General features: G+C 46.7%; 1 protein-coding gene across 3 annotated transcripts in view; it reads right to left on the bottom strand.

Annotated features, from left to right (window-relative positions):
• Positions 1–27819, bottom strand: part of UBE4B (ubiquitination factor E4B) — a 54620-nt gene that overhangs the window by 3629 nt on the left and 23172 nt on the right. For 2 of the 3 annotated variants that reach the window (XM_055001718.1, XM_055001717.1), the window contains 18 exons: positions 26307–26448; positions 25267–25367; positions 24101–24215; positions 22514–22597; positions 20262–20318; positions 20017–20133; positions 19237–19335; positions 18870–18983; positions 17841–18039; positions 16378–16516; positions 12799–12898; positions 11449–11576; positions 10598–10696; positions 9422–9657; positions 8837–8963; positions 7610–7754; positions 6133–6267; positions 4291–4482 (listed from right to left, as the gene is read on the bottom strand). In XM_055001718.1, the coding sequence (XP_054857693.1) occupies positions 4291–4482; positions 6133–6267; positions 7610–7754; positions 8837–8963; positions 9422–9657; positions 10598–10696; positions 11449–11576; positions 12799–12898; positions 16378–16516; positions 17841–18039; positions 18870–18983; positions 19237–19335; positions 20017–20133; positions 20262–20318; positions 22514–22597; positions 24101–24215; positions 25267–25367; positions 26307–26448 (2329 nt within the window). Of the gene's footprint in view, positions 1–4290; positions 4483–6132; positions 6268–7609; positions 7755–8836; positions 8964–9421; positions 9658–10597; positions 10697–11448; positions 11577–12798; positions 12899–16377; positions 16517–17825; positions 18040–18869; positions 18984–19236; positions 19336–20016; positions 20134–20261; positions 20319–22513; positions 22598–24100; positions 24216–25266; positions 25368–26306; positions 26449–27819 lie in introns of all 3 variants that reach the window. The other variant, XM_055001716.1, reaches the window with a different exon arrangement.

Below are 27819 nucleotides of genomic sequence, written 5' to 3'. Positions count from 1 at the left end.
GTGGAGAGGGTGAGCTAAAAATCTGAATACAATGTAGGACTGTCACAGGTTGAGTGCTTTAACTCAAATGTTTCGCAGCCTGTGCATCGAGAACCAAAAGTGGGCACGAAACCTCTGAAAGTGGGTTGCCGGCCAGCCAACCTTAATGGCAGCTCCTGCCCTTTACAACCTTCTTTTTCTCTCCTCTCCTTCCTTTCTAGCTTCTCATGTTATCCTCCCCCTTTGCAACTATAATGGGGAGGGGGCTGTCTGGCAACTAGTAATTTTATGATCGTTGGTGGAAGAAGGGGGGAAAGGCTGGAGAGTGGGCAGAAGTCGTTCAGCACGTGGAAAAATGAGAGGAGAGAAAGTGGCATGCTCGAGCATAGATTCTGTCTTGGAACAGCTCTTTAGCAGCTCAGCCTCTTGCCCAGCCTCAGGCAGGGCTTCACTGCCCTCTGCCTGCTGTGAGAGATGTACTGCACTGAGCCGCTTGCCGCCCACCTCCTTGCTGAAATCTGCCATCTTCCTACATTTCCTCAACTCAGTGCATCTGCCTTCTCAGTTTCGTGGACTAGCTCTGAATGGGTCACCATACCAAAAAGGCTGGGAACCACTGCTTTAACTGATTAAGTCTGTAAATCTGCCTACAAGTTATACCTCTAAAAGAAATACATGTACTAGTTTTATGATTCATGCATGTCACAGCAGGCTCCCTCTTAGAAGAAGCATTTCCAGTTGTGAAAAGGAGGGATGAACCTTCTCAGAGGATACCTGCTGTCTGTGGCATGTTTAGATAATGCAAACATGTGCAACAGTAAGCATCATCTGGGAAGAGGCATTCCTCCCTATGCATGAAAGAAGACAGAATACCTCTTCCAAGACAGGGCAGAACTCCTGCATTTGTATTTGTAAAGTAGTTAAAAACTGTATTAAAAACAATGAATCTGTGGCCTCAATTAACCAGAAGTATCTTAAAAGATTTAAATTTTAATCAAATTAGTTAGATCAACTAAATAGTAAAACCCTAATTTAAGGTGTACGTTGAAGCCTCAAGCAATGCTCCTCACTAGTGGCTTCTCTCAAGGGCAGAGCAGCTCCAGAAAACCAGCCCTTAAAAACATTTATTGAGCTTCATATTTGCATCCTACCCCATCTCAAGATACTATTAATCAGGAGTTATAACCCCTGCCTATACAGCTTTAAGCATCAATCAATTAGATCTCAGCTTAAGTAATCTTCCTCTAACTGGAGTCAGCATCAGTCACATAGTTCTAGTTATTCTCTGAATCATTAAACTTCTGTCATGGTGAGGTTAGTTCTCCTCTGGGTGGCAAACAGAGCAAACAACCTTTTTGTCAGTCACACGGCACTGCTAAGCTGCTGTACGGCTCAGCGTGGGCAGGGCAGTAGCTCCGGTGACACAATAGCACAGCAGAAGGGATCGATCTCACGCATGCAACCTCCCAGTCATTTATGATTAGGATGCTTGATCCTTGGGACTAAAAGAAAATCCTGTATTCAGTGAATAGTACAGCAAAATTCCTGCTGTACTTTTCCCTGTTTTATTTAAACTCTACTCTGCCACATTCACTATACTGCAATGTTCATTTGGGTTTTTGATAAGTCATGGAAGGGTCAAGGACACAAAAGGCACTTCCTTTCAAAAAAGTCAAGAAAGGGAAAGCCAAGAAACTGCATACCGCATTCTACTTTCAGTACATATTATTTGCCTTTTCTCACAGGACTGCAGCACACACACACACAATCTCTCTGACCTAAGAGTATCAGGGAGGAAGAACCTCCATGAAGCATCTGGCTGCAGGATACCGAACAGCAGATGGCAATCACTCTCTTCCTAAACTAGGCAAGTGATCCATACATGAGGTCAGCCAATTATGCAATAAGTCAGCACCATATGCTTCTGCATGCTTAAATGATATGGCGGAGGCCGCTAGCAAGAAATCAGTCTCCTTCTCTCTCTGCCTCCTCACTGTGTTAACTCCACAAATCCTGCACTCGGGAATCATAGCATAAAGAAGCTAGCACCTGCTGGGAGCCTGCCAGTTCAATGCAATGTCACTGCAGGAAAGGGCAGCTCTTAGATTCCAGGACAGCAGTTACCTGAAACAATTTCAAGCGGCTACTGTGTGGTGTGTAGGAGAAAGAGAGGCACCCTTGATAGCTTTGAGAACAGACAAATAATGAGCAACCAAAATGTACTGAAGGAAATTATTTTGATTCTGGAGACAACAATCTATCTGTACATTCTGACCCTCAGAAGTAGAAATCACACTTATGTATCTGTTAGTACTGTACAGAGTCTCTCTAAGTCAACCCACAACAGTATGACTTGCACAGCAAATCACGACAATTTCTGCTCTCTCAAGGTGTGTTTTTTTTCCAGATCAGCTCCACCACATCACTCCAATACTCAATACAGATTTATCTGCACTGCAGTTATCAACACAGTGTACTAGCTCCTTAATGCCAACCCAGAAGGGACAAGGGGAAAAAAGACAACATGGTACTCTGCCCAGTATATGCTTTGGTGGGGGACAGCCAGAAGGCAGCTACTCTGCTGCCTCAACAGAACAGGTCCCAAACTTGCCAGCAACAGAGGAAGGTAAAGAAGCACCCAAGCCTCAGAGGGCTAGACAAAGCAGGTGGAAGCCAGCTAGCCCCACCCTCCACTGGGAGGCTGGGAACCCGGGCAGGGAGAGTGAGGACAACCAGGAGGGGATCAGACCAGAGGGAGAAAGCCCAGGAAGCAGGGACAGCCAGCCAGCAGCCTTACCTGCATAAGAGGAAGGGCAGCACAGGACCATGCAGGCAGGCTAGAAGAAATCAGCTAGAACCAGGTGGGGCTGAAAGCAAAGCAGCGACAAGTGGGGCTGCCTGAGGCCCTTAACAGAGGAAGCCAAGGCAGCCAGCAAAGCAACCACAGGTGTGGCTGCCTAGGACAGCCAAAGCCGTGGCTAGGGTGCTGGGGGCGTGGGTGGCAGGTGAAGCCAGGAATGGGTGAAGGGATATAAGAGAAGTCCACCCATGTGGCGGGGTGGATTGTGAAGGAGGAGCTTAGGAGAGTGAGAAAGAGAGAGGACGGAAGGAGGAAGAGCTAGAGAGATGAAGGAGAGAAGGAAGAGTGAGCAAGGAGGGTGGAAGCCGCGGAAGGTTGGAAGTAGGAGGATGCCGCAGGGACCCTGACAGATTGAGCAGGTGTGCAAGTGGTAGAGAGGGAGCAAGGGTGATGTATACATCCCCTCCTTCCACAGAGTGGAGTCCTGGGCAGTCCCTGTCCACAGCCAAGGACCACAGTTCAGGCACACCGACGCCCTGTGCAGCTACACCCCGGCCAAAGCCTGACAGGGGTTTTATAAATTACACACTGTTTTGCAAATCAAACAAGAAACAAGAGTATCGACTGCAGCCATTTTTTAAAGTTGTCTTCCCCCCTCAAAAAAAGGAACCAACACACACAAGGAATTTTAGCCCAAGATTGCCTCTCATACTCTGGCCAATCAAGAGAACAGCTTTCTCCAAAAGGAAATGCTCACTTTCTTATTAAGTAACTCATTCAACAGAAGTGGTCAAAAAGTGCAATGAAAAGAATATAAACCAGAACTCAGCCACTGTATGTAAAGATGCTTGTAGCCTAATTGATTGACTTGATTTTGGAGGTATCAAAGTTGCGCCTCTACAGCAAACAGAAAGTTAACTCTTGACAGACAAGGAGCTTTGGACACCCTAATGACTGGGAAAGTGGTTGTGTGTGTGAGGGGGGGGGGAATAAAGAGGCTACACTTTTGCTAAAAACAGAAAGGGCTGTGGACAGGTGGATGGCAGCAGCTTATTTCCGATTCTCTCTCTTCCTCCCTTTCCTTCTCGCAGGCCACTCCAGCAGCTCTCAAACATCTACAGCACTCACAGACCCTGTACACTCCAATCTCACCTGTGCAGTCACGGCCTCTGGACAACCACCTAACATTGCAAACAACTAGCGCCTTATCACAATAGGATTGGGTTAATCTGTGCACACCTGGCCTATTTCATTTGTTTTATCTGGAATTCTATCTAGCTATTCTGCATACTCTTTGGGGGGGGGCAAAAGCACCCCAGAACAGTAAATGCTTTGCAAAAGCTTCTCTGCCTTATTCATGGATTAGAGGAAAACCTGAGAACTCTTTGGCAGGGGCATTCCCAAAGGCATAAGCATGAGCAAGAGTGTGATCAGGAAGAACTGGCTAAGGGGCTTTTCTCCCATCCCTTTACTATCTTGCCACATGCCCAGGATGTTGGCTGTATACTCACCTGGTCATCAGCAATGGCTTTTGCAAAGCGAGCACAGTCTAACTGCAGGTAAATGTCTGTCAGTTGGTCCAAAAGCTTCTTTGGTTCAAACCCATATTTTTCAGGGTTTTCGACTTTCAGGTCACGGCACTTGGGGCCACACAACTGCTGAAGGTTGAAGTTCAGCATAGCAGCCAATCGGGGTCCAAGTTCCTGGAAGGCCAAAACAGCGTGATGAAGAATTCATTGTTCTCCATAAATGCCACATGCTCAACCGACAGGGAATGCAAGAGACACACGGAACTGAAAGAAAGCCAATGTTCTCCTTCTTGGCAGTTCTGTTAGATCCCCACCACCCTCCCACCCAACACGAGTCCTTCCCTCTGCCCCCTATATCGGAAACAGAAGTCTTGTTTACTTTGGCCTGCAAGCATCAATAACAGTACAATCCTAAGAGGATTGCTCTGTAAGATTCTAATAACAACAAGTAGCTAGGTTGCAAATATTCCTTCTTGTTCACACTAGAGTGTGACAGAATTTCGAAAGCTGTCCAATCCAGACTGAATGTGAAAGAGGGATCCTTCTGCCCCTTCTAAGCATCCACAGCTACTTGTACAGAAGACACTTCTGTACAACTAGCACTGGATCACAGGGCTTGCTTTTCTTCAGCCCAACAGTATTTCCCCCTCTTTTCAAGCATTGTTCTTTTCAGACTGCCATTCTCCAAGGCTGGAAGGACAAAGGCAGAAGCAACACAGCCAGAAAAGGATGGAACCACAGTTGTTAACCCACATGGAGAATGGAATCGTTGCCCTCTATGCTTCGCTGTTCTGAGCAAACAGCATTTAACAAAAGCCGAATCAATGCTATCAATAGCAAGCAGCTCAAGAATTAGGTTTCCATGTACCTGACGTTGCAGATAACAGACTTCGTTTTATCAATAGCTTGAGGGCTAGGCAGGCCACAACAATCAACTGTGCCTATGCAAAGCTTTGTGCAGTTGTAGCGATACCCAATTCCCTAACCATGGGTTAGACAACTGAATACACTCTGCAGATCTACATGTTTGCTCTCTCCTTCCTTTCCTTTTCAGAATTAAACCATTATATACTGTTTACATGTGCACGGAGGTTAATGCATGCCATGGGTACCTTTGCCTGGGGTCCACAAACAAGCTTCAAAACCTGGTTTCCAGATTCTCATTTAAAGCGACCCATAGTTGGTATTCATGGAAGCGTTAATGCTACTACACGATTAATGCTGAAAAGGGGATGGAGAAGTAAAGTGCAAACCTGCAGAGAACTCCCCATGCATCTACAATATGCTTAAGAGATTAGAAAACAGTCATAGCTGTAACCAGACCTCACATTTTAAAGTATCACCCAAGACCCAGTAAAATTGAAAAGGTTGCAGAGAAGTCAGGCCCTCTAAGCCCAGTGGGACTTTTACCCTAGCAACAGGACATTGGATCTTGAGCTTAGGATACTTATAACAACAACATTCAATTTATATACCACCTTTCAGGACAACTTAATGCCCACTCAGAGCGGTTTACAAAGTATGCCATCATTATCCCCACAACAAAACACCCTGTGAGGTGGGTGGGGCTGAGAGAGCTCTGAGAGAGCTGTGACTAGCCCAAGGTCACCCAACTGGCTTCAAGCGGAGGAGCGGGGAATCAAACCCGGCTCTCCAGATTAGAGCCCCGCACTCATAACCACTACAACCAAACTGGCTCTGAGGGTGAGCCACAGAATCAATATGCGAACACAGCCGTGCAAGTCTAATGCTTTACCTGCGACTGCTAAACCCGGAGTGTTCTGAACTGAAGTGCAGAATTCCGGACTCTGTATTTGTACTTACAGGTCTGAGGAAAGGCTTCTGAACTTGCTTGGTGAGGATATGGAACATATCAACAGTTTCCGTCGCCAGGGCCAAGTAGGAGCGCGACACTCGCTCGTCCTGTGCCAGCTGAGACTGCCGAGCCTGTTGCTGGTCCTAGAAAAGGAGAGGTATTCACCACCCTCATGCTGATAACCCTCCAGCCACCGTACGCCGGGTAAAGCGCACAACCAGTATTGCCAGTTTTCAGCTGCGTCTTCCTACAGCAAACGCATCCCTGTCCACCCCAAACACAAGCAGTAACAATCACATTAAAAGGTGATCACATGAAAGAGTTTTGTATTTAAAAGATTGCCCAAGCGTTGATACCTGGGGATACACAATGGTTTTCCGGATGCAAGACAGAGGCCTGCTTTTGCATTGGAAATATCGGTGCACACACATTTTCATTCATTCCCTTCTCAATCATTTCAGAACAGTAAAGCTGGCAACTCCACTGCGACTGCAGGATGGCACTGGGAATGCTAACCTCTGTAGCGTTATTGATACTAAATAGGTCTGGACCTGATCAAGTCTGGAAGGGGGGGGCGTGCAAAGAATCCCATGTAAAAGGAGAACACACATGCGCAGCACACAGATACAAACTAATAACAGCTTCAGATGGACAGCAGTGTTGGTCTGTAGTAGAAGAGCAAGACTGGGGTCCAGTAAAACCTTAAGGACAAACAAGATTTTCAGGGTAGAAGCTCTTGAGAGTTAAATCTGATGAATGACTTTTGACTCTTGAAAGTTTATTCCAAGGAAATCTTGTGGTCTTTACGGTGCTGCTGGATTCGAATCTGCTTACTCTGAAATGCCTCTCAGCACCTCATCCTCCACATTGTCTACTCAAAGCAAGACTTTGCTTTATGGACAAGGATATTTAAAGAAATGAATAGAATGTATGCCTGACATGAAAGCACTCAAGGTGGCGAGCAGAAATACATTTCTTCAAAAAATAATACCGACAAATGCACAACAGAATAATCCACCTAAGAGCAGATTTAAAGACCAGTAAAAAAGACAATGGGAAAGATAATCCATGTGCCGTTAGAAGCCCAGATAAGCAGGACAATCGTTAACTGGCACCCACAAGATGCAAAACATGTACCATGGGGATATGAGAGGGAACTATGTTCTACAAGCAGGGCACTGCTGCAAGGTGGCCTGTGGTTGAGAGATGCTGTAGCAAAAGGTCCCAGGTTCAATCCCCAGCATCTCCACTAAAAAGGCTCACATGATGTGAAAAAAACTCAGCCTGAGACCTTGGAGAGCAGCTGCCACTCTGACTTTGATGGCCCAATGGTCTGATTCAAAATAAGGCACACAGAGCAGTGCATGCCTCCAAAATGCAGGCCTTCAGTACACACAGCTGCTCATCAGCCCCCTTTCTCTCATCACACCCGTGCATCCTGGCACAGAGTTTGGGGATCATTCATGTGAAGAGACCGTTCCTCACCCTGGGCAGCAGGTCCCAATGTTCTTTGTTTCTCATCTCCTCTTGCACTTCATGGATGCGCTTTAGGGATTCTAAGCTCTCGTCCAGCAAGAATGTGGTATCATTGATCAACATATTGATATAGCGGACAAACTGCTTCCCAGAGCTGAAAAGAAATTTTGGAATGGAGATTGATTCTTGAAGCAACTTCAATAGAGCAAGGTCAGATAGACTGCTGCTACTTGGATCTAGGAGATAAGGGTTCAAATTCCTGCCAAACCATAAATTTATGTAACACTGATTTCCACAGGAGTAGCCACCTTAGTCTTTAAGGAACCTCAAGACTCTTGGCTACAGAAAACTAGCCACATACATCGGCCACATCAGTCTATTCTCTTGAAACACACACATGGCCCAGTGGCAGAGTTCTTGTTTTGTCTGCAGATGGTCCCATGTTCAATCTTTAGTATCTCCAACGGATGGATCTCAGGTGGCAGAAACTGGGCAAGACTTCTCCCTGCCTGAGACCCCAGAGAGCCTGTGCCAATGAAGACAACTCTGAGCTACACAGATCAGTTGTCTGACTCAGGTTAAGACAGCTTTGTATGTTCATATGTATTTTTGCCAATGCTGAAAATGGACACACTCAAAAACACAGGGGGGGGCATCTGCTAGCCTTTAGAGCGCCCAAACACCGTCCCCCACTCCCAAGATAAAGAACAATTCCAATCATATACCAGTGATTAATACATACTTTGACTGCTATCCTACTCTCTTTTGGTCCTCCAGCATCAGGAAAAATAATTCACTTGGGTGAGTCTTTTTACATAGCATCCTAGAAATATTTTTTTCTTTCTTTCCTTACTTCATTCGTCCTAATGGGGATCCAGAGCAGTTTATATTGTTCTCCTCTCCTTCATTTTATCCTCATAACAACCCTGTGAAGCAGGTTAGGTGCGGAGAGTGTGACTGGCCCAAGGTCACCCAGCAAGCTTCCATGGCAGAGTAGTGATTCGAACTTTGGTCTCCCAGATCCTAGTCTGTCACTGACTACTAACATCACGCTGGTTCCCTGACAGATTAAGAGCTTTGCTTTTGTCATAAAGACTGGACTGGTAAGGCCCCACTGTACACGGGGAACCAGTTCCAGGCCAGAGAACAACTGGAGATGCAGGTCAGGCCCTGTCTAAGGCACCAGAATTCCTCAGAGGTGGGCTCTTGATGGTGCCAAAGCTCTGGCTAACTCACTTGAACTCTTCCATGAAGGTGCCGTGGTGAGCTATGTTCTGCCAGAGGCTTTTGAAGATGGTGCTGATGTGGTAGCGGATTGTAAACTTGTCGTAGAACTCACTGGTGGCTCCTGTGTGCTCAACATCTGCAAACGGCCAAAGAGAAAACTCAGTATCAAGGTCAGCAAATGCACAGGAAAGATGCAGTTTGTGCTGACCAGAAAAGCAGCAAAACCAGGCCACAGGCAGGAAGAGAGGGGACTTCTGCATAACTGGGGCACTCCCCAAGGACAGAAAAGGCTTTCTAAGTTAACCGGGGGATGGGGGGGAGCCCTAAACACAGCCTGATGGGGAACGAGTTTGTTCCAGAAGGTACTGGATGTAAAGAGTAAACTAAAAGGGAGGAAAAAGCAGAAGGGATAGGAAATCAGCTTGCTCAAGCCAATTGTGGAGGAGAAAGTTTAAGCTACCACAGAGAAGTGGGGGGGGGGGACAAAGGCCCCATCTAGATCAGGAGACATCAACCCTATTCAAGGAGGGGTAAGGGGAGAATGAAAGCAGATTGGGATAGAAGTAACCATTTGATTGGCAGTCCCCCTCTTACCTGTATAAAACTTCATCAGTGACGGGACTAACAACTTGGTGGAAAGGGGATGGTTCTCGATCATCTCAAAGAATTTCTGCGTCCGCGGTTGGACAGCTGGGTTTGTCATGAACATCACTTCCACCAGCTTGGCTACCAGGTAGGGGTTTCGAATGTAGTTCTGGTTGCACAGCATCACAACGAGGAACGTCACAACGTCCTGAGTGCAGGGCTCGTAAAGTACCTGAGGAGAGTATCTGAAGAAAAGGAAGGAGAAATGAGAGGCAGCTTCCTGGAGTCATACAGTCTCAAGCAGCTAACAATACCTATTACGAGTTCAAACGTTTGTTAACTCCCACAAATGCTACCTTCTTGCACTCCAGCCTGGCACTAGTCATCTGTCCACAGGTAACCATAAGGAGATTCTTGCCTGCATACAACCTGCTACTCCAAAGGAGCACCTTGTCACACAGCTCATGAACTGTGGTTCCACAGCCCCTCTTAGGGCAGGATGCTACTAACAGAAACCACTAGTCCATGACAGAGGGATAAAGAGGCTATCAGACAGTTGTACTCAGGAGGGGCAATAAGGAATACAGGAGACTGAGAGTCTCTCTACACGAGACATCTGACACGTGAAGAACGTGTGTTGGGAGATGCAATGGTAGCTGGGAAGGGTAAAAATACAGAGCCTGCTGCAGGGCAAAGGCTTTGCTATACACTGGAGCTGTGTGAAGGGGCTGTGAAATGCCAGAAGGGAAACTTCAGCCCATTATAACCTTTCCATGTCCAAGCCCAGCTCTGGAAGGCCGCTCCAGCTCATTTCCATTCCTTGCTGCCCTCTGGTTGCAATCCCACACCATTTTAGACTGGAGAGGAGAAATTGACAGAGCTGCCAGGGAGGCGAAGATGAAATTAACAAACCCTCTGAGAAGCAATCTCTGTCAGCTCTGACTTTTTAAACTACGCTTCCTGGCTAACATTGTGTCTCCCTACACTTGATGAACACGCACCAAGGCATCCTGTGTAGAGGCACTCTGAGAGAACCCCAAAGTGGGAAATACAGCACACATCCCTCTATTTTAAGCCAGTGGCAACCCACTTTCTCCTTCATTCTTTAAATAGAGATTGCCAATCCCCACAATCCACTGGAGAACTATGAGCAAAACTCTCTCAGAAGTCAGATTTTCCACTTACTGTACAATAAAAAATAAAAATTCTGCAACATCTTCCACATAAAACTCAGGCAACGCTGCAAAGACTTTCGGGACATCAATGTTTAAAGGCAGTTTTATGCTGTGAGGACAGGAAGAAAAAAGTTTACATGAACAATAAATTCTTTGCATTTACAATTTTTCGCTCTTTGCTTAAGAAATTCTGGCAAAAAAATCAAATGTTGATTATATCTGCTTGCCCAGGGTTGCCTTTCTAATTCAGAAAACTGCTCAAGGTGGTGTACAGTCAGTGACATTATTCAAATCCTACAGGGATTTAGATGGATTCCAGTGAGGACTAAAGACCACAATAAAATGACACTGGCTAGCAGAAGTAACTGGACTGTAGCAGAATGCTCTCTCCAGACACATCCATTCGAGGCTGGCTTCTCTTCTTTTTGGCACCAAGTCCAACATCCAAAGAGCAGCTTTATACCAAACCCAAAGATAGGTCCATTTTGTTCCGTTCTCTGACTGGAAGAACATCTCCAGGGCCTCGAGCCGAGAAAGACCTACCCCTCAATACCTGCAACTTGAGATCCATTAACCCGAGGTGTCACATGCAACCTTGTGCACACCAACCATGTGCTTTACCAGGGAGCAACGGCTCCTTCCCTTGGGATCACCCACCTTCCTGGTCTCGTCCCATTAAGAGGTAAGGTTTTAAAACTGCATCATGGCATTGCCCCAAAAGAGCAACATCAAGAAGCCTGGAACTGAACATGCCCGTCTCTAATACTTGCACATGCACACACACACACACGCCTTATTAATTTACAGGATCTAATTAGGCACAAAAGCCAAAACCTCTGAAGACCTCTGAACGTGACTCACTCGGGGTAGGCAGGGTCAAGGATCCGCAGCAAGAGCTGGATTACCATGCCATAGAAATTCAGACACCTCCTCAGGAAATTCTCGTCCAGCAGGCCAGCATCTGCACACGCTTTGCACCGCACCAGTTTCTGCACAAGGAATCGCAATGCCAAGGTTAAGCAAAGGCACTCCACCAGAAATCCAACACCCAGCCCCGATGCCCTCAAGCAGCACCTCCAAGATGGAGCTTTGAGTTGGAAGAGTAAAAAACTTGGGGCCTCTCTGGCAGACCAGATGGATCACCCAAAGAAAATCTTTGAACCTGTTTCGCTCCCTTCCCACCCCGCAGGGAATCGATGTGACCTACTTTGGAGTCACTGTGATGATAGGACAAACACAGAACCCCTTTGCAAGATTAGATGTCCTATAAATACCTGTGGTATTTTATAAACAAGAAAGAAGCCCATTGAAGAAATTGGAGTGAGAAGCTTGAAAAAAGTTGCACTAACATCTTAACCTCACAAAAAAGACACACTGCAATCCTAACTGGTTACCATACTCTAAATGACGCCCCCCTCCTTTCTTCTCTCCTCTGATTGGGAGAAGCAGATTTGGGAGAGTGTTCAGGGGCTGGTTGGTCCCAACAATTAGCTGCTGTGCCAGTCACGTAACCCTCTTCCACACTAATGTGGTGTTTCCAGGCCTCCTGACTTCACCCCCCTGCCAGCCAGTCCAGCACTGACCAAAGCCACACTGCCTTTCTAGCCGAGCTTTGGCCCTGCCCTCCAGTGCCATCTCCTGTTCTTCTGTGTTGCAAGCCTGTTACCTCCCACCCCACTTCCATGGGGCTTCTACTCAGGTTTTTCTTCAAAAAAGAAAGCCACTAACAAGGGGACTGTACATTCTACCTCTCACTTCACTGGAGACCTCTGAAGTTTGCTTCCATCAGGCATGCCCTGAACTCTCAGGACTGTCAGGGTCAAAGTCAGGAATTCAGCCCCCCCAAAAAGCTGGTGGAGTTCTAGTCCCTTTTGTGAAAAGTCCCTTTTCACCCTGTTGCTTCTTCTTCAGATAGCTAGAGAGAGTCTATTTTCACCTAAACCCTGAGACAATCTCCCATAAGCAACAGTTCATCAATATTGTATAGTTGTTTAAAATTCACAAACTGCTGCTGTGTGGGTCTCCATGTGTACATGCGCGCGCGCGCGCACACGCACACACACACATGCACGTGCACACACACACAGCAGCCAGCAAGCACACACTGAAGTATTTGTGAAAATTCTGCACATGGTTGGCTCCTTTGCTAAACCTTCAGAGCCGCAGCTGAGCATGGGACTGGTCAGCCACTGCCTAAAAATAGCCACAGACCTTGAGTTGTGTTTTGCAACGCTTCAGCATCTCTCGATGCCTTGTAGCCAGAGGGGAATCCTTCCATTGACTCTCATTGTTTTTCAGATCCTCCACCGTCCTGAAAAACCACACAAAAAACCCACCAGCTCTGGTGATCAGGTTAAAAGCACAAGTATTCAGAAAAATCAAGAAAGCAGCAGAATAAGAGCTCCCCATGCTGTTAACAGAAGCAAGAGGCTCTCTCGGCCCCCCCCCCCCTGGTCAAAAGGGTTCTTTGAGTTCATTGCGTCAGACTCAATTTTCATTTTGAACTAACAAAAAAAATTCTGAAAAGCAGGCTGGAGTTTTTGTTAGGAGTGCCTTTCCATAGTGGACTTTCCTGCTAAGCTACTGCAACCGCACACTAAACAGGACTAGTCTTAAAGAGAACCTGGAAACTTCAGCTGACAGAGAGTACAGCATAGCTAGGGAGAGTCTATTTTCACCAAAGTCCTGAGACAACCTCTCATAAGCAAAAGGAGAAAAAGGAATCAGTACCACCTGTTCTGCTCCAGTTAAGTTGGTTACTTTTGAAGGTCTTTACCACCAGAGACCCATACAGTGACTCTCCCATCAGAATCGACCCACCAGTTGAGATCTGAAGAGCAAGCCCTTAACATGGTCCAGCATACCTATGGGACCGCCTCTCTCCCTATATCCCACCACGGCAGCTTCGCTCATCTGAACAGGGTCTCTTGCAGGTGCCAGCCTGTACATGGGCAAAATCAACAGCTGCCTGGTGGCCCCTACCCTATGGAACGGCCTGCCTGAGGAGGTCAGGAGCCCCCACCCTCTTGGCTTTCTGCAAACAACGCAAAACTGAATTATTCAAAAAGGCCTTTTTCTCAGCTAAGAGGGTGATATTGTAGGAAAGGGATCCCAGATGTTTCGCTAATGAGTCAGGAACCATAAATTTCACCATTATGTTGCCTTACGTATTCTCTGTGGCTTTAAATATGTACTCCTATATACTACCTGTACTTCATGTTGTTCAATGTAAGTCCCAGAACTGATTATGTTCTGTTTCAGCAATTCCTCAACCCCATACTGGATCCTTGCTAATACTATATCTTTGTAAACTTATATTCTTTTACCCCTGTGACATTGTTTATGAAAATGTTCTTGATACTGTATGGAAATGCTTGCCCTTGTCCTTGCCACTGATTGTACTAATCTCACACTATGTAATCCGCCTTGAGTCTCAGTGAGAAAGGCGGAATATAAATGATATAAAATAAAATAAAACAAATTTAGGAGCGATCAGGCTCAGTTTGTTATGTGCTTTTGAGTCATCTATTTGAGTCCCCTCTCTTTCAACCTTCCGTAAGAGAGACAAAACTGTATCTCAGCCAGCATTCAGCAGAATGACTCTTATCAGGCTGTTCTGCATTAGACAGTCATATGATTGCGTCACTGAACGGAACGTACAGGACTGCCTTGACCAGACCGCAGACTTCTAATCACTCCCTACTGCCTATTCTGACTGGCAGCAGCTCTTCAGGGTCCCAGTCAGAAGAAAGTCACTTCCCTGCCCCTAAGATCCTTGAAGCAGAGACACTGGGGACTCAACCTGGGGCTTCCCACGTGCCAGCCAGGTGCTCTGGACTTGTTATCGATCATTTTAATGTATTTGAGGGCTTTATTTTTAGATTTTTCTGCTTAGCCACTTTGAGTGCAAGAAAAGCAACCCAGAAATAGTTCAAAAACAATGACCTGTCCTCTTTAATGCCCAGGATTAGGGCTCCTGCCTTTCAGAACTGTCCTTCAGATAACAAACCACAGAAGTTAATATATGCGCTTATTTGTCTTCATACACAAAATTCTACATAACTCATTCCTTAGCAGGCTGCCCTCCAAGCACATCAGGAAGCTGATCCTCTCTGACTGGTCCCCAAAGTCTGCATCTTCCTTTCTCCTCTCCATTGTCCCCCCTCTCAACCCACACCTTTCCCTTTGGGGTGAATACTGGTGCCAAAATCCTGAAACACCCCCGCCATTTCCTTCTGAGTATACTAAGGTCACCCTTGTCAACTTACAACCAACAATTATTCAAGCCTGCTTCGCACTAGAGGAACAATGGCACCATTTGTGGCCCACGAGCTTTCCGGGAACGCTGGCACGGCTCTTTCAAAGAGACAATGCCCCCAGCGTTTGGGAGACATGGCAGAAACACCACTCCATCCCACGGTAATGTGGATTTGCCAAACAAGTGACAGGCTGAGTCCTTCTGGATTGCAGTATTTCTACTACACACTAGCAAACACCATCTCTCTGCAGGTATGAGCAGCAGGACGGGTGCATGGTTAAGGAAACAGCCTTCCTTCTGATGTATTGTCGAAGGCTTTCACGGCCGGAGAACGATGGTTGTTGGGGGTTTTCCGGGCTGTATTGCCGTGGTCTTGGCATTGTAGTTCCTGACGTTTCGCCAGCAGCTGTGGCTGGCATCTTCAGAGGTGTAGCACCAAAAGACAGAGATCTCTCAGTGTCTGAGAGACACTGAGAGATCTCTGTCTTTTGGTGCTACACCTCTGAAGATGCCAGCCACAGCTGCTGGCGAAACGTCAGGAACTACAATGCCAAGACCACGGCAATACAGCCCGGAAAACCCCCAACAACCAGCCTTCCTTCTCATTGCTCAAAAGACGTGACACTAAACATGTCTGGTTGTGTGTTTTGTGTTTTGTTTAATACACACACACACGCAAACTAACATGCACACACTTATGTTTGATATGTTTGAATGTTTGCTGTCTTGGAGCCTCTGCATCAGGTTGGAACGCAGCGTAGAAACAATCGCTAGATAGCACATTCTGGTTAAGATGGTCATACATATTTTAGACCATGTGGCCCCAATTCCTGGCACAACATTCGTTTTTTCTTCTTTTTTGAATGTTGAAAGGCGGTGGGGAGTCCCTTCAAGTCACAGCTGACTTACGGTGACCCCTGGTGGGGTTTTCAAGGCAAGAGACTAACAGACATGGTTTGCCATCGCCTGCCTCTGCAACCCTGGTCTTTGTTGGAGGTCTCCCATCCAATTACTAACCAAGGCCAACACTGCAAAGCTTCTGAGATCTGATGAGATCAGGCTCACCTGGGCTATCCAGGTCAGGGTTGAACGTATCTGTAATGTACTAGATAATTCCTAACAGCAGCTTCCCACAACTTTAGCAACCGCTTTTACCATAGAGATTTTACTCCATTCTCAAACCTCTGTATCTCTTAGTCTTGCTGTTACTCTCACCAGGAACAGAGAGGCGTAAAGCTGTCTTGTGCCTTAAAGGTTTCATTGTGGCCTTCATGAGCCACAGCTGGCTTTGTCAGATAAGAAGAGGGTTCTTGTGCACGAGACTACCACAGGCCACAATAAGTCCGCTAGCGAAAGTATCCATAAGACTCCTTTTCTGTACACAGATTAGCTGTTCTTCCTTGCCCTTCCTTTAAATGGGTTAACAAAAACACCCATTTCTGGATCTCTTAAAATATCTGCTCCGTATCTTCTTAATCTTGCTATAAGAACTTGTACATTTACCAACAGTGTTATCAAACGCAGCTTCTAACCTGTTAAGCTCCCGGATAGCCCTCAGTCTCCGAATGTAACGACGGCAGCTTGGTAGGATGGAGAGGTGGTGGGCATGAAGGGTCAGGAAGAAGCACTCTGTCGGGAATTTCGGCTCAGAAAAGAGAGCCTGATCCCTGGCTGCAGAAAGTGGGAAGAAACAGAACAGAAGTAAAAAAGTGAGTAAGGTGATGCGCTTAGGACTCTCAACCAAATAAGCCCCATCACATCTCATCTGGTACAGGATGTCTGCTAGGGCTCTTGTACTGGTTCAGCACATGCAATGCCTGGAAGTCACATGGCATCAGAGTGAAGCACGCAATAACATCTTTGCAGAGTAAGCAGCAGCTCACTAACATTATTATTATTATTATTTTATTATTTATTTATATCCCTCCCTCCCTGCAAGCGGGCTCATGGCTGGCAGGGAATCACTGATGAGCCAAGTGGCACATGGAAGAAGGCATATAGCTATACAAAGCTGCCTTGCAGCATGCCAAGCCATTGGCCCATTTAATTCAGTGCCGTTCGCTCTTCCAGTTTCACTACCACAATCCTTGAACTGGGGAATGAACCCAGGGTATTACAAAACCCATACAACTGACCCTGAATGAGCATTATGAGGCAGCCACAGACCAATTGGGCTGACTATCGCAGTATTTCCGACAGCTCTCCATAGCCTCATACAAAGAAAGGTCTTTCCCAAACTCACCGTTACTATATTACGGATTGACTCTGCATCCAGAGCACCTACAACGGATCCTCATTAGACCCATGAACCTGTCTTCTGCATCTGACAGCACGGCTCCCCTAAACCCAGTACAACCCTTCCTCTGTTTTGGGCGTTGGACATCTGTTACCTACTACAGGTGATGGTGGGTTTAGGAGAGCTCCAACCCTCCTACTTTGTTTAGCAGAAGGTGGAGACTAAAGCACTGCTCTCCACACTGCTGGTTTTGAGATGAGCTTAGCATAGGGGAGATTCTATGCATTTATAAGACAAATGACAAAAATTTCATGGACATCACCTGCAAGGCTCTTTCATGTGCAAATATATGAACTGGCAACATTCAGCACCCCCAACAGTCATTTATAAAGCAGGTTTCTAGACCTTAAGATTGCAATGCAATGAAAGCGTACATGGATGCAACATTTGGTGAAATCTCAAACGTCAGAGGGTAGACTGAGCATGATTTCCTCTGTGGCTCTGTATGGCCTTTTGTCCCTTCCAAAGAACACAATTACTCCAAATGTATCAACATATGCAAATATGCTTAAATTTACATGATAATCCAGGGATGCAGAATTGCACTTGAGTAGGAATAGGACTGGCATTATCTTGGAGAGCATACAGCCCCATATATTTTTCGCCAAAACCAAACCACAGATTTGCTTTTGCACATTTCCAGCAAGAGAGAAGGTAAAGATGGCTGCAGGTGTCAAGACGCACCCATGCTGCACTCACACAGCTCCGCCATCCAGCTGGCAACATCCTCCATGGTTGCCTTGACGCGCGTCTCATCTGTTGGGAGGATGATACGACACCGAGGATGAAAGATGTAGGAGGGGTCAACTGTCTCAAGCTTGATCTTCGTGCTCAGCTGCTGCAGCACCCACAAGAAGTTGAGCATAAAGCCATCTGTAGACACCAAGCGGTCATCCGTCTGCAAGCCAGGGAAAGGAGAGCCAATGTTATCAAAAGGCAGAAACTCTGACCGTGGTGCTATGGTATAGGCTGCTTTGCGATGGGCAAATCACAGCTCCAGCACTTAACGCTAACATTGCAAAATTACTTGGCAACTGTGAGCTGCAAGATGCTCCGCAAGTAACAAAGAAGCTAATCCTTAGCCAGAGGCTTCCAGTCACACACACATAAAGAAAGATCCAGAGAAAATGAGCAAGACTTTTCAGTCTCATCAATTTCAGCGCAAGAGTTCTAAGCTCATTTGACCTCTTCCTATTAAAGCCAGTGGGATTTCAAGCTCTGCCTAGATTGCACCTGTGTTGTTCTGCCGGCAGTGCAAAAGCTTCTACTGTGTCCAGGTTACATAAACGACAGGCTGACACTTTTGGCCAGCTGGGCTTCTCACCTGCCCTCCTCTGCTGTTATAAGATAAACCACCTGCTTCCTTTTTTTGCCTGCCCTTCATTCCTTCCTCCAGTGATGGAAGGACAGCGAAGGATGCTGAAGAAAAGGGCTTAGGAGGAGGAGAAAGGGGGCTTCACTGAAGGGGAGAAAATTGTTTTGGACACAGAAGAGAAACAAGGAGGAGCATCAACAGCACACTGGCTTGAATGTCACAGTCAGAACAAGGGACGCAGGAAGAGGCAATTTAAAACCAAGGATTAGGAAATCGAGAGAGCGCCATAAACAGAGAAAGCTTCACAGCAACAGGAGGCAGGTTTGGCAAAAGAACTCCAAAATCAACTGGGGGGTGGGGGCAGAAAGGGAGAGGATGCGTTAACAGCAGCCGAGCCCCAGCGGACGCTTCACCTGCATCTGGGCCTTCTTCATGTTGGTGTTGACCACGGCTGCCATATAGCTGAGGGCTGCCTCCCGGGTCTCTCCGTTCAGCAAAACGCTGTGGAGGATCTTGAACAGCTCTTGCTGAAAACCATACAAAGGGAAAAGAACACATCACTGAGAGCTTGCGACTTACCAGACCAGGCCCTACGAAAGCGATCGATCCTTCGCATACTTTGTGAACTACCCTGTTTGAGGACTCACTGGGCTAAACCTTTCCTCTGTGCCTTTCCCAATTAGCCCCATTCTGACATGCTTAAGACACAGGGAATTATTGCTTTGTGAAAATACTACTGAAACCAGAGGCAAAGCAGTTAGTTCACTTCGTCAGACATACCCTTGCAGATTCCAAGTAATGTTGTAAAGACTGGCTAACCACCCGGGTGTTCTCCAGGGTAATGGCAGGTCCCGAGAAATATTTTTCGACTACTCTAGGCTGCAGGGAAGGAAAAGACAGGTAAGATACACACATTGATTGACTGATTAGATTTTTAGCCCTCCCTCCCTGCAAACAGGCTCAGGGCGGGTTACAATCATAAATGGTACAATAGATAAAACCAATAAAAGAACATCTCAGTGCAAACATGAATATCAGCATTCCAGATGGGGCACCCTTCTCCCTTTCCCTGCTCACCATACACAAGGTAAGAAAAGGGTGGAGGTGTGGGTTGGTGAAACTCTAACTCCGCAGGCATGGGGGGGGGCAGATGGACCATATGCTCCCCCCTCCCACTGGCAGAGAGGCTAAATAGATGGATCCCTTGCTGGCCTCAACCATATGCCTGGCGGAACATCTCTGTCTTATACAAGATCTTGGCGGGCCCGAGCGCCTTCCAACAGAGAGTTCCACCAGGTTGGGGCCAGGAGAGAAAACGCCCTGGCCCTGGTTGAGGCCAGCCGAGCCCCCCTCGGGCCAGGGACCACCAGTAGGTGTTTACCTGCAGATCTAAGAGCTCTCTGAGGTACATACAGGGAGAGGTGGTCCCTCAGGTATGCTGGTCCCAGTCCGTTTAGGGCTTTATAGGTCAGAGCACAGTCTTCACGCTTCACCAAACTTCACCCTGAAAGTTGTCGTTTTCCAAACAAAAGGTAGGATATACACACAACCAATACTTACATCATCTTCTGCAAAGACAGAGAGACTGAAGAAATCCCCAAGGTAAGACAGTCTTTGGAGCTCCCGTCCTGTCCCAGGGCTCAGAGACTTCGGTAACCACAAAGGCAGTGACACAACCTGCAGACAGAGGAGAGGAGTTGGGAAAATGACGAATGGGCTGCCACAATCACACAGATGCGAGCACCATACAGCAGCATCACTCAAGAGGGCTTGCCTCAAATAGACAATGCAGATTCCACACTTACCAAGCTGCACACGGGATGAGATTTCCCAAACTTGATTTCACATATTTCACCTAATGCCTAGAGAGAAACAAGAATGACAATTGACGTGGATATATTTCCACATCACTGCTGGACTAACTAATGGAAAGATCCACTTGCTGGATGGAGAGTTTAAAGGGAGCCTGTTAGGGAGTTTGGCTGCCTTTGGGCCTACAGAGAGCTGCCCGTCGCTTTAAAAGACGCAAGGTGTTGAAGAAGCATGGCAGGGATGCCATGGTTTGAATGAGGGACTTCTCAGCCCACCAGCCAGGGAGCTACCTGGAACAGTGTGCAGTAAGGCACAGAAGGAATAGGACTATATAACAACAAGCCGTGCGACAGCCTGGCAGTATTGACCATGCCTTATCTCAGTTCCAGGAACTTGTCCTTCTTCCCTTCCTTGGTTAAAAGAGCATGATTTTCCACCTGCTATGCTTCTGGCTCCAGTAATGATCTGAGACACCCCCGTCACCACCATCCAGAACTGTACTCATAGCTTCTGTGGAAGCATGGAACAATTCCCTCATTAAAGCCTGAAGCAGAAGCAAAATCTCCCTGGGGCTAAGAAGATGGGAAGATAACAGTGTTGCTAAAGGGCAATCAAAGGCCCTGTGAAGAAGTTAGTGTGCTGACAAACAAGGAGGGGTGGAGAAAGAGACTAAGGGTCATACTTGGCCAAACATACCAAGATCAAACTTGCCAGCACATCAAAAGGAAGATAGGGAGGGGAACTGGCCCTGCATATGAAGAAAAATGGTCTGGAGCATCACTGTTCAACACAGGTGGCAGAGGTTGCCTACCTTTGCTCTTGACCCTCACCCAAACATTGCATGAAACAAGCCACACAATGAGAGCCAGTTGGTGTTGTGGTTAAGAATGGCAGGACTCTAATCTTGTTTGATTCCCCACTCCTTCGCCTGAAGCCAGCTGGGTGACCCTGGGTCAGTCGCAGCTTCTCAGAGCTCTCTCAACCCCACCCACCTCACAGAGTGATTGTTGTGGGGATAATAATAACACACATTGTAAACCACTCTTGAGTGTAGCAATAAGTTGTCCTGAAGGGCGGTACACAAATCAAATGTTGTTATTATTCCTTGGACCAACCCCAGAAACTTGCCTGCTGGCACCTCTCCGGGCCCCAGGATTCAAACCCAAATCCCTAGGCAGAAGACCAGAGCCTGCCATGTTCAGCACTCTACAGAGGAACTACAGCCAAGAGAAGCTCCTGGGAAAGCACGCTTGGTGCTTCCTTCATCTGCAGCTCTCCAACCTGCCAGGGCAAAACTTCTGCCAGTTTCCACCTCTTGTAAGTGCCCCTTTGCTCATCTCAAATCATAAAGGACCCCTCTGGAGAGCGCACATTAGATCTCACAAGTCAACAGGGCAAGCCCTTTCCACACTCAGTGCCTAGCAAAGCAGCCAGCAAGCTCCAAAGCAGCCCTTCAAGAGTCAGCGATGGAAGTAAATGGGGCTACTGTCCTCTGCACACCAAGCCCTTTGTCTTCCAATCAAGAGCTGAAAATCAGATGAATGTTCAGAACATGGAACAAGAGATCCTTATCTACAACTCCCTAACTCCGGCAACATGCGGGGAAGAACGGCAGGAGGAAGAACTACAAATGAAGGGCCCTGTAAAGTGAGCAATCATTTCTTGCTTATGTCGTAGAACCAAAGACAGTCTCAGAGGAATCTCCTTTAGCTAACATTCAGCAATGTGACTGGGCAGCGGCGGCGGGGGGTGGCGGGTGATCTATGATCTCTGCATACTTGGAATCAGAAGAATTTATTTTTTAAAGCCTAGCTTAGTGACAGCCAGGAAATGCAGGCTTAGGAAACTTAATTTCTGCCCCCAAATGCTTCTGACTTCTTGAGGCTCAGCTCCCTGACCTCTGCGCGAACCAAATTCTCAATGCGATGGGTAAATCTGCACCTGGGCTGTACAGACTACCGGGCAGGGTGCCCATTCTCCCATGAATGCTTTGCAACTGCCCTCCCCAACATTGAATCCTTCACTTACAAAAACAGCCATGTTAAGAAGAGTTTAGCTCCAGTCGATGCTCTAACATGCCTACTTTTCTATGTGCAGGGAATTGCTTGGTGTGCATTTAATCAACTGGGGGGGCTGCAGTTAAAAGTGGTATAGCCCCCACCCAGGTTGACCACCTAACTGAAAACTTAAGACCACAGACCATCAGCATCTGGGCCAGGGAGGAACAGAAAAAAGTATTACTTACCATGAGAGGGTATTTAAAATTATCGCTATCAAGGGAACACTCTTTCGAAGCAAGAGCCAAGCCTTGTAAAATGGGGATAAAAATCTGTTTAAAGACATGAAAAAAAAATCACATTTTTTATATCCGCTTTAGGAAATATGCCGACCTCACTACAGTACCTACAAAGGCTCTTCTAGTAAGTCAGCTGGTTAGGACCAGATGGGCCATTACTGTTATGGACCAGTCTAACTTCAGCTTCGTGGAAGTTTGGATTCCTTTTATCAGGTTTGATTCAAAGGGGCTCAGAAGGTAGAATTTCAATGTTTTCAGTGTTTGCCGTGAATTTTAGAATTTACTGCGGTTATTATTAGACGCATACCTGCTTCTCAAATCACCTGGCCTTCAAAGTGGAGGACAGCATTAAAGTACAATTGTAACTGCTTCCTTTGCCCCAGCCAGTCAGCTGACAACTTATCTGACTGCTGTCAAATATTGTCAACAATTTAAACATGTGTATCCCAGCTCTCTAAAAATAATCTCAGGCAGCTCACACAAGCAAGTGTTAAATCTACAATATCCTACTATATAAAAGGCAAACCGTGTTCCTGATGACTCACTCCTTATCCCCACAGAGGTGCAGTATGCAGGGATAAGAAGGAAGTCAGGGGCAAAATGGTTCGCCTCCCTGCTGCCTCCTCGGCACCTCCAGAGGTCCAGAAAGGCCCAGCATGGCTGCAGGAAGGCCCACTGCCACTGTGGGAAGGCTCAGAGCAACAGCAAGGCCCTCCCAAGGTCCCACAGCGGCTGGGGGGGGGGCTCACTGCCACTTCCGTGGGGCCTTGGGAGGGCTGAGCGACGGTTGAGGGGCTGGAGGAGGAGGAAGCCCCCAATCTCTTCCCTGATCCCCCCCTCGAATGATGCTGTGGGGGGGAAGGGGGGAGAGCGCTGCTACGGCCCGTTGTATTTTCCCAAACAACAGGCCTTTTTGCTAGGCCATAATAAAACTGCAGTAAGTTACACAGCCCGGAACAAAAGCAAAGCTGCCACCCTAACTTTTCAAACACATGCCTTCTGAAAAAATAGTCTTACATGTAAATAGTGGGCTTGTTTTTGATTAATGGTTGCGACCAAACTCAATTTTTTGCTGACAAAAGGCACTTCCGCCAGCTGAACTTGCCTGTCTTGCCCCCTCCTGTTGCAGCCTATGGATCACCCCAATATGCTGCTTCTAGGAAACATGGGAATCGCAGGAGGGGCAAACTGAGGGTCTGCCACAGGAACTTTGCAGAAAATTCAGTAGGGATCCAACACAGAATATTAAACCCCTCTCCGCCCCTGTGACTTGGCCAACCTCAAAGCCCATTCTCTCCTCCTCCTCTTACCATTTTGTAACTGATTAAAAAACCAGCCATGTAACAATATGTAACTACTACCTAGGCTTAATTGCACTGTTTTCTACAGAATAGGTGATATCCTTATTGCAATATTTAATAACCGTAGTCAAGCGAAGAAGCCAAAAGTGAGTTCAGCTGTAGGTAACAAAATGTAGTGCCTTGTACCACAACCGCTGGGAAATGGTCTAAAAAAAACCCGAATAGAATTGCTTACCTGCCTGAACACCTCTTCGTCTTGATGGGTAGTTCTCACTAGCTCCTGGATGAAGCCGAAAGGGAGATTCCTACAGAGCATGTACGGGACTAGCAAAGACTGCTGCTGCAATGACCTTCACACGTGGACACACCAAGATTGAGGTGGGGAGAGAAGAAAGAACAGTTTAAGACTCCTGTGTAATTCCAACGCAGCTCCCTCGTCAGATGCAGCATTCTGTATTGATATCGTTACTGGTTTTTGTGATTCCTGATCTGAGTTTTATGGGTTAGTTGCTTTTATGCTTTTTATTCTCCATTGCTTTGGCAGTCTTATCTCTTTTTAAAAGCGAATTGACAAACTTAGTTTATGCAGCTTAGCCATTTCTTTGTAAGTTACTTGGAGTATTTTACACGAAGAGGCTGGACAGAATTTTTTTAAACAAATCAATGAGAAAAGACCATTTTTCATTGAGTGTCAGCTTTCTAGCATTCCTCCATTGACAAACAAGCAAATGCTGGGAGAGGGGAGTGTGTGCAAGAATTTAAAAAAAAAAATTAAAAGAAAGCTATTCTGCAGCAGATTGCAGGAACAGCTCTCCGATGTGAGGAATTCAAGAAAGACAACGGCATAATGCGTGGACCACAAAGTTGGCTCTAGGAAGGGAAGAGAGCATACAAGGCAGCTAGCCTTCATGGAGACAGTGCTGCCAAGGTGAAACAGGCAAGAACAAATAGAGCTGCAGACCTGCAATGTCTGTTGGACAATTTCCTGGATCTGAACATCACATGGTCTGAGTATTAAAGGTGAAGGTAAAGAAACAGAAATAGGATTAAGGCTATAGGGAATCAACTTCTCCGGAGAGCGCAGGTAATTAAGCCATATGAAGCATGGGGCAAATGGCATACCTCTCTTTTTCCAAGGCCATAAATTTAGGAGCTAACCAGCACCTTGAGTAAGGGGCAGCAGGAGGCAGAGCACATTGCAGACTAGCCCAATCCTACATCCTCACCCCCACTTTGACAATAAGGTGAAGGGGACAGGAGGAAAGGAACTAGGACAGTTAAAACATTCACTTACGACTTAAAACAGCCACCCTATATCAAGCCATTTTCAGTACAGATCAAAGTCAAACGCAAGCAAAGAAGTGTAAGAAAGTTAGGTGGCTACATCTTGGCTCAACTCACCTTGGTTGCGTTAAGGATCCCTGGAGCACCAAAGCAGCATGGGAAATGCACTGGGATCGGATGTTGCTCAGTAACTGGCTCACCATGGGCTGGCTACACATCTAAGAGAAGCATCGAGCAGGGACAGTAACAATGGTGTGCAGAGGAACAAACACAATTCTGCCAGGGTCACTGTGAGTTCTGTGGCTCTCAAACCCCAAGTAAGGCGGCTGTTCAGGAAGGCCCAGCCTCCTCCCACCCCTTTGCAGGTGTAACATTAAGGGGGTTCAAGGGTCTGACTTTGCATTTAGCATTTAAAAGAACTTCAGCGTACTGCAACACAGAAGCGACCAAACCAATAAACCTGGGAGATGCTTTTCATAAGGTCTGATTGCACTTATAGGGAGGAGGTTTGTGTCCGTATCTTCTGTGACAACTAACAGGGAAGGCTCACAGTACTACATTTCCTTTGCAAAGACTCGAACAGTTGAAGCTTCCTTCTATGACAGGCGTTTCTAAAAGACTGCATCATTTCAAAGTCGAAAGCGGTTTCCCCCCCAGGCCATTCTGGCTAATGACTTGAAGGGGGGGGTTCTGGCCCCCTTTCCTCTGTTTAACATGGCTTGGCTCCCTGGTTTCTGCTCCTTTGTGCTTTGCTCTGGTGCTGCCTCTGGAATATATGAAGCGGCCTTACACCATTGGCCTAGCTAACTCAGAGCTGTCTAGCTTTGACTGGCAACAGCTCTCCAGGAGAGAAAGGTCTTTCCCGAAACCCACTACCCATGTGAGTAGGTTTCCTATCAGCTCCCCACTTAGCAAAGAACGTGCTTCATATTTTATACAAGTTGCTTTGTGAAGCAGAGGGAAGGGTAGGAGGATCTGGGTGGCTGATTATTCTGTCCTGGGGCAGAGGGGGGCTGGATTGCGTCTTCTGTCAGACTCTCGTACCCCATTTTTCCAAATTACATAAAACTGCTGCTCTGCAGAAAGATAAAGGGAAAGCCAAAGCCAGGAGAAAAGGGAACTGTTCCAGCCAGCACAGCCTCACTCCCCTAGCATACCTTTGGCGCTTTTCTCTCTTCTATCCCCACTCTGTCGAAACACTCGATGAGGTAGTTCAGCATCTCCGTTTCCTTGCACGTCTCGATGGTGAAATGGTCACTGCACGAGTCAGAAACACTGGCCCCTCCAGAGCCTCCACCACTTTAAGGGGAGAGAAGAAAGGAAAAGAAAAGTCACGGCCACCGCCACAGCAGGATGGGGAAGACATCAGTCCCCGCTGCAGGAACCATGAACGAGCAATGCTGGCAGGCAGACTCTCTAAACCAGGTACATCTGGCGTTTGTGTGAACGTTCAGGTGAAAATACTGTTGCCCTTGAAAAAGCAGTATCTGCAAAACTAACGCGGCTAGCGCTTTGTCGGGCAAGTCGGTCAAGGCAGCTCCCCACGGAGAAAGTGTGACCTCTTCATTGAATGAATTGTTCAATCATCATTGCTGCTTTGGCTATTCGCCTGGTCACTCCATAACGGGGGAGAGTTATCTGAAAACTGGAGATGAAAACACCTGACTTACAACTAACCATTGATTGTACGGAGGACTATATACGAAGAATTACATTGTGGTCGGCATGGAATGTACTTAGGACTTATTATGAGCTGACTGGCTACCTTTGATAGGTAAAAATTTGGAGTATTGTTATTTATTGACTTTTGATTGTATTCATTGGCTTGTATTTCATGTATTTGTGATATTGATGATATTATTAGCACTTAACACTTTTTTTCACTGCCTGCACTTTGAAAAAATAGATTCAGAATTAGCGAATTTTGAACGTGTGACTGTTTATGGGAGAGTTTGTGGCTTTCTTGGTAAGTCAGTCAAGGCCTAGGCATCTTTTTTAGACACACCACCTCACAGACATAAGCACTAGCAAAAGACTTCAGCAGAGTGAGACAGACTCCTATCTGCTGTCAGGAGCGTAAGTGTTATGCTTCACCTGCATATTAAGCAAATAAAAAAAAAGCTTTTGGCATTGTGTTGGCCCTCTCGAGTCTATGCAATGTTATTTATACATAGTCTGCCTTTCTTGCTGAGATCCAAGGCAGATTACATAGTTGTACCAGCGTAGACGGGGTGTGAGAAATATTTTCAGCGATCTGGCAAACAAAATAAGAAGTCAGCAGACCAGGGAGAAAGGCTCTGGCCCAGCCCTTCACATGCTATGCTGGTTTTCCATTTACAGGGAATTACTGAAGCGGCGAGGCTTTGCAAAAGGGAAGTGGTCCAGTCCATGCTACCTTCTCAGCACCCCCCTCATTCTTCTACATGTACAGATCAGGCCTCTCGTTACAGATGCTAAACATACTACCTACAGTCTTCAAAAGACATTTATGTGACCTTTGCTGGACCCATCAGGAAAACAGGTTCTTGTGAATCAGCCACACAACTTTTTTAAATTCAGGCACCCTGTTCAATAACAGACATAAATGGTCGCACTACTTCAGCAGGAGTTTCAAAGGGAGAGCCCAGAGAGAAGCTGTCGAACTGGAATCCTTATGCTGGTCTGATGCTA

Source organism: Eublepharis macularius, chromosome 17, assembly GCF_028583425.1.
Source record: "Eublepharis macularius isolate TG4126 chromosome 17, MPM_Emac_v1.0, whole genome shotgun sequence".
NCBI classification, from domain to species: domain Eukaryota; kingdom Metazoa; phylum Chordata; class Lepidosauria; order Squamata; family Eublepharidae; genus Eublepharis; species Eublepharis macularius.
Note: the sequence above shows the minus strand (reverse complement) of the source record. Positions and strands in the feature narration are given on the sequence as shown.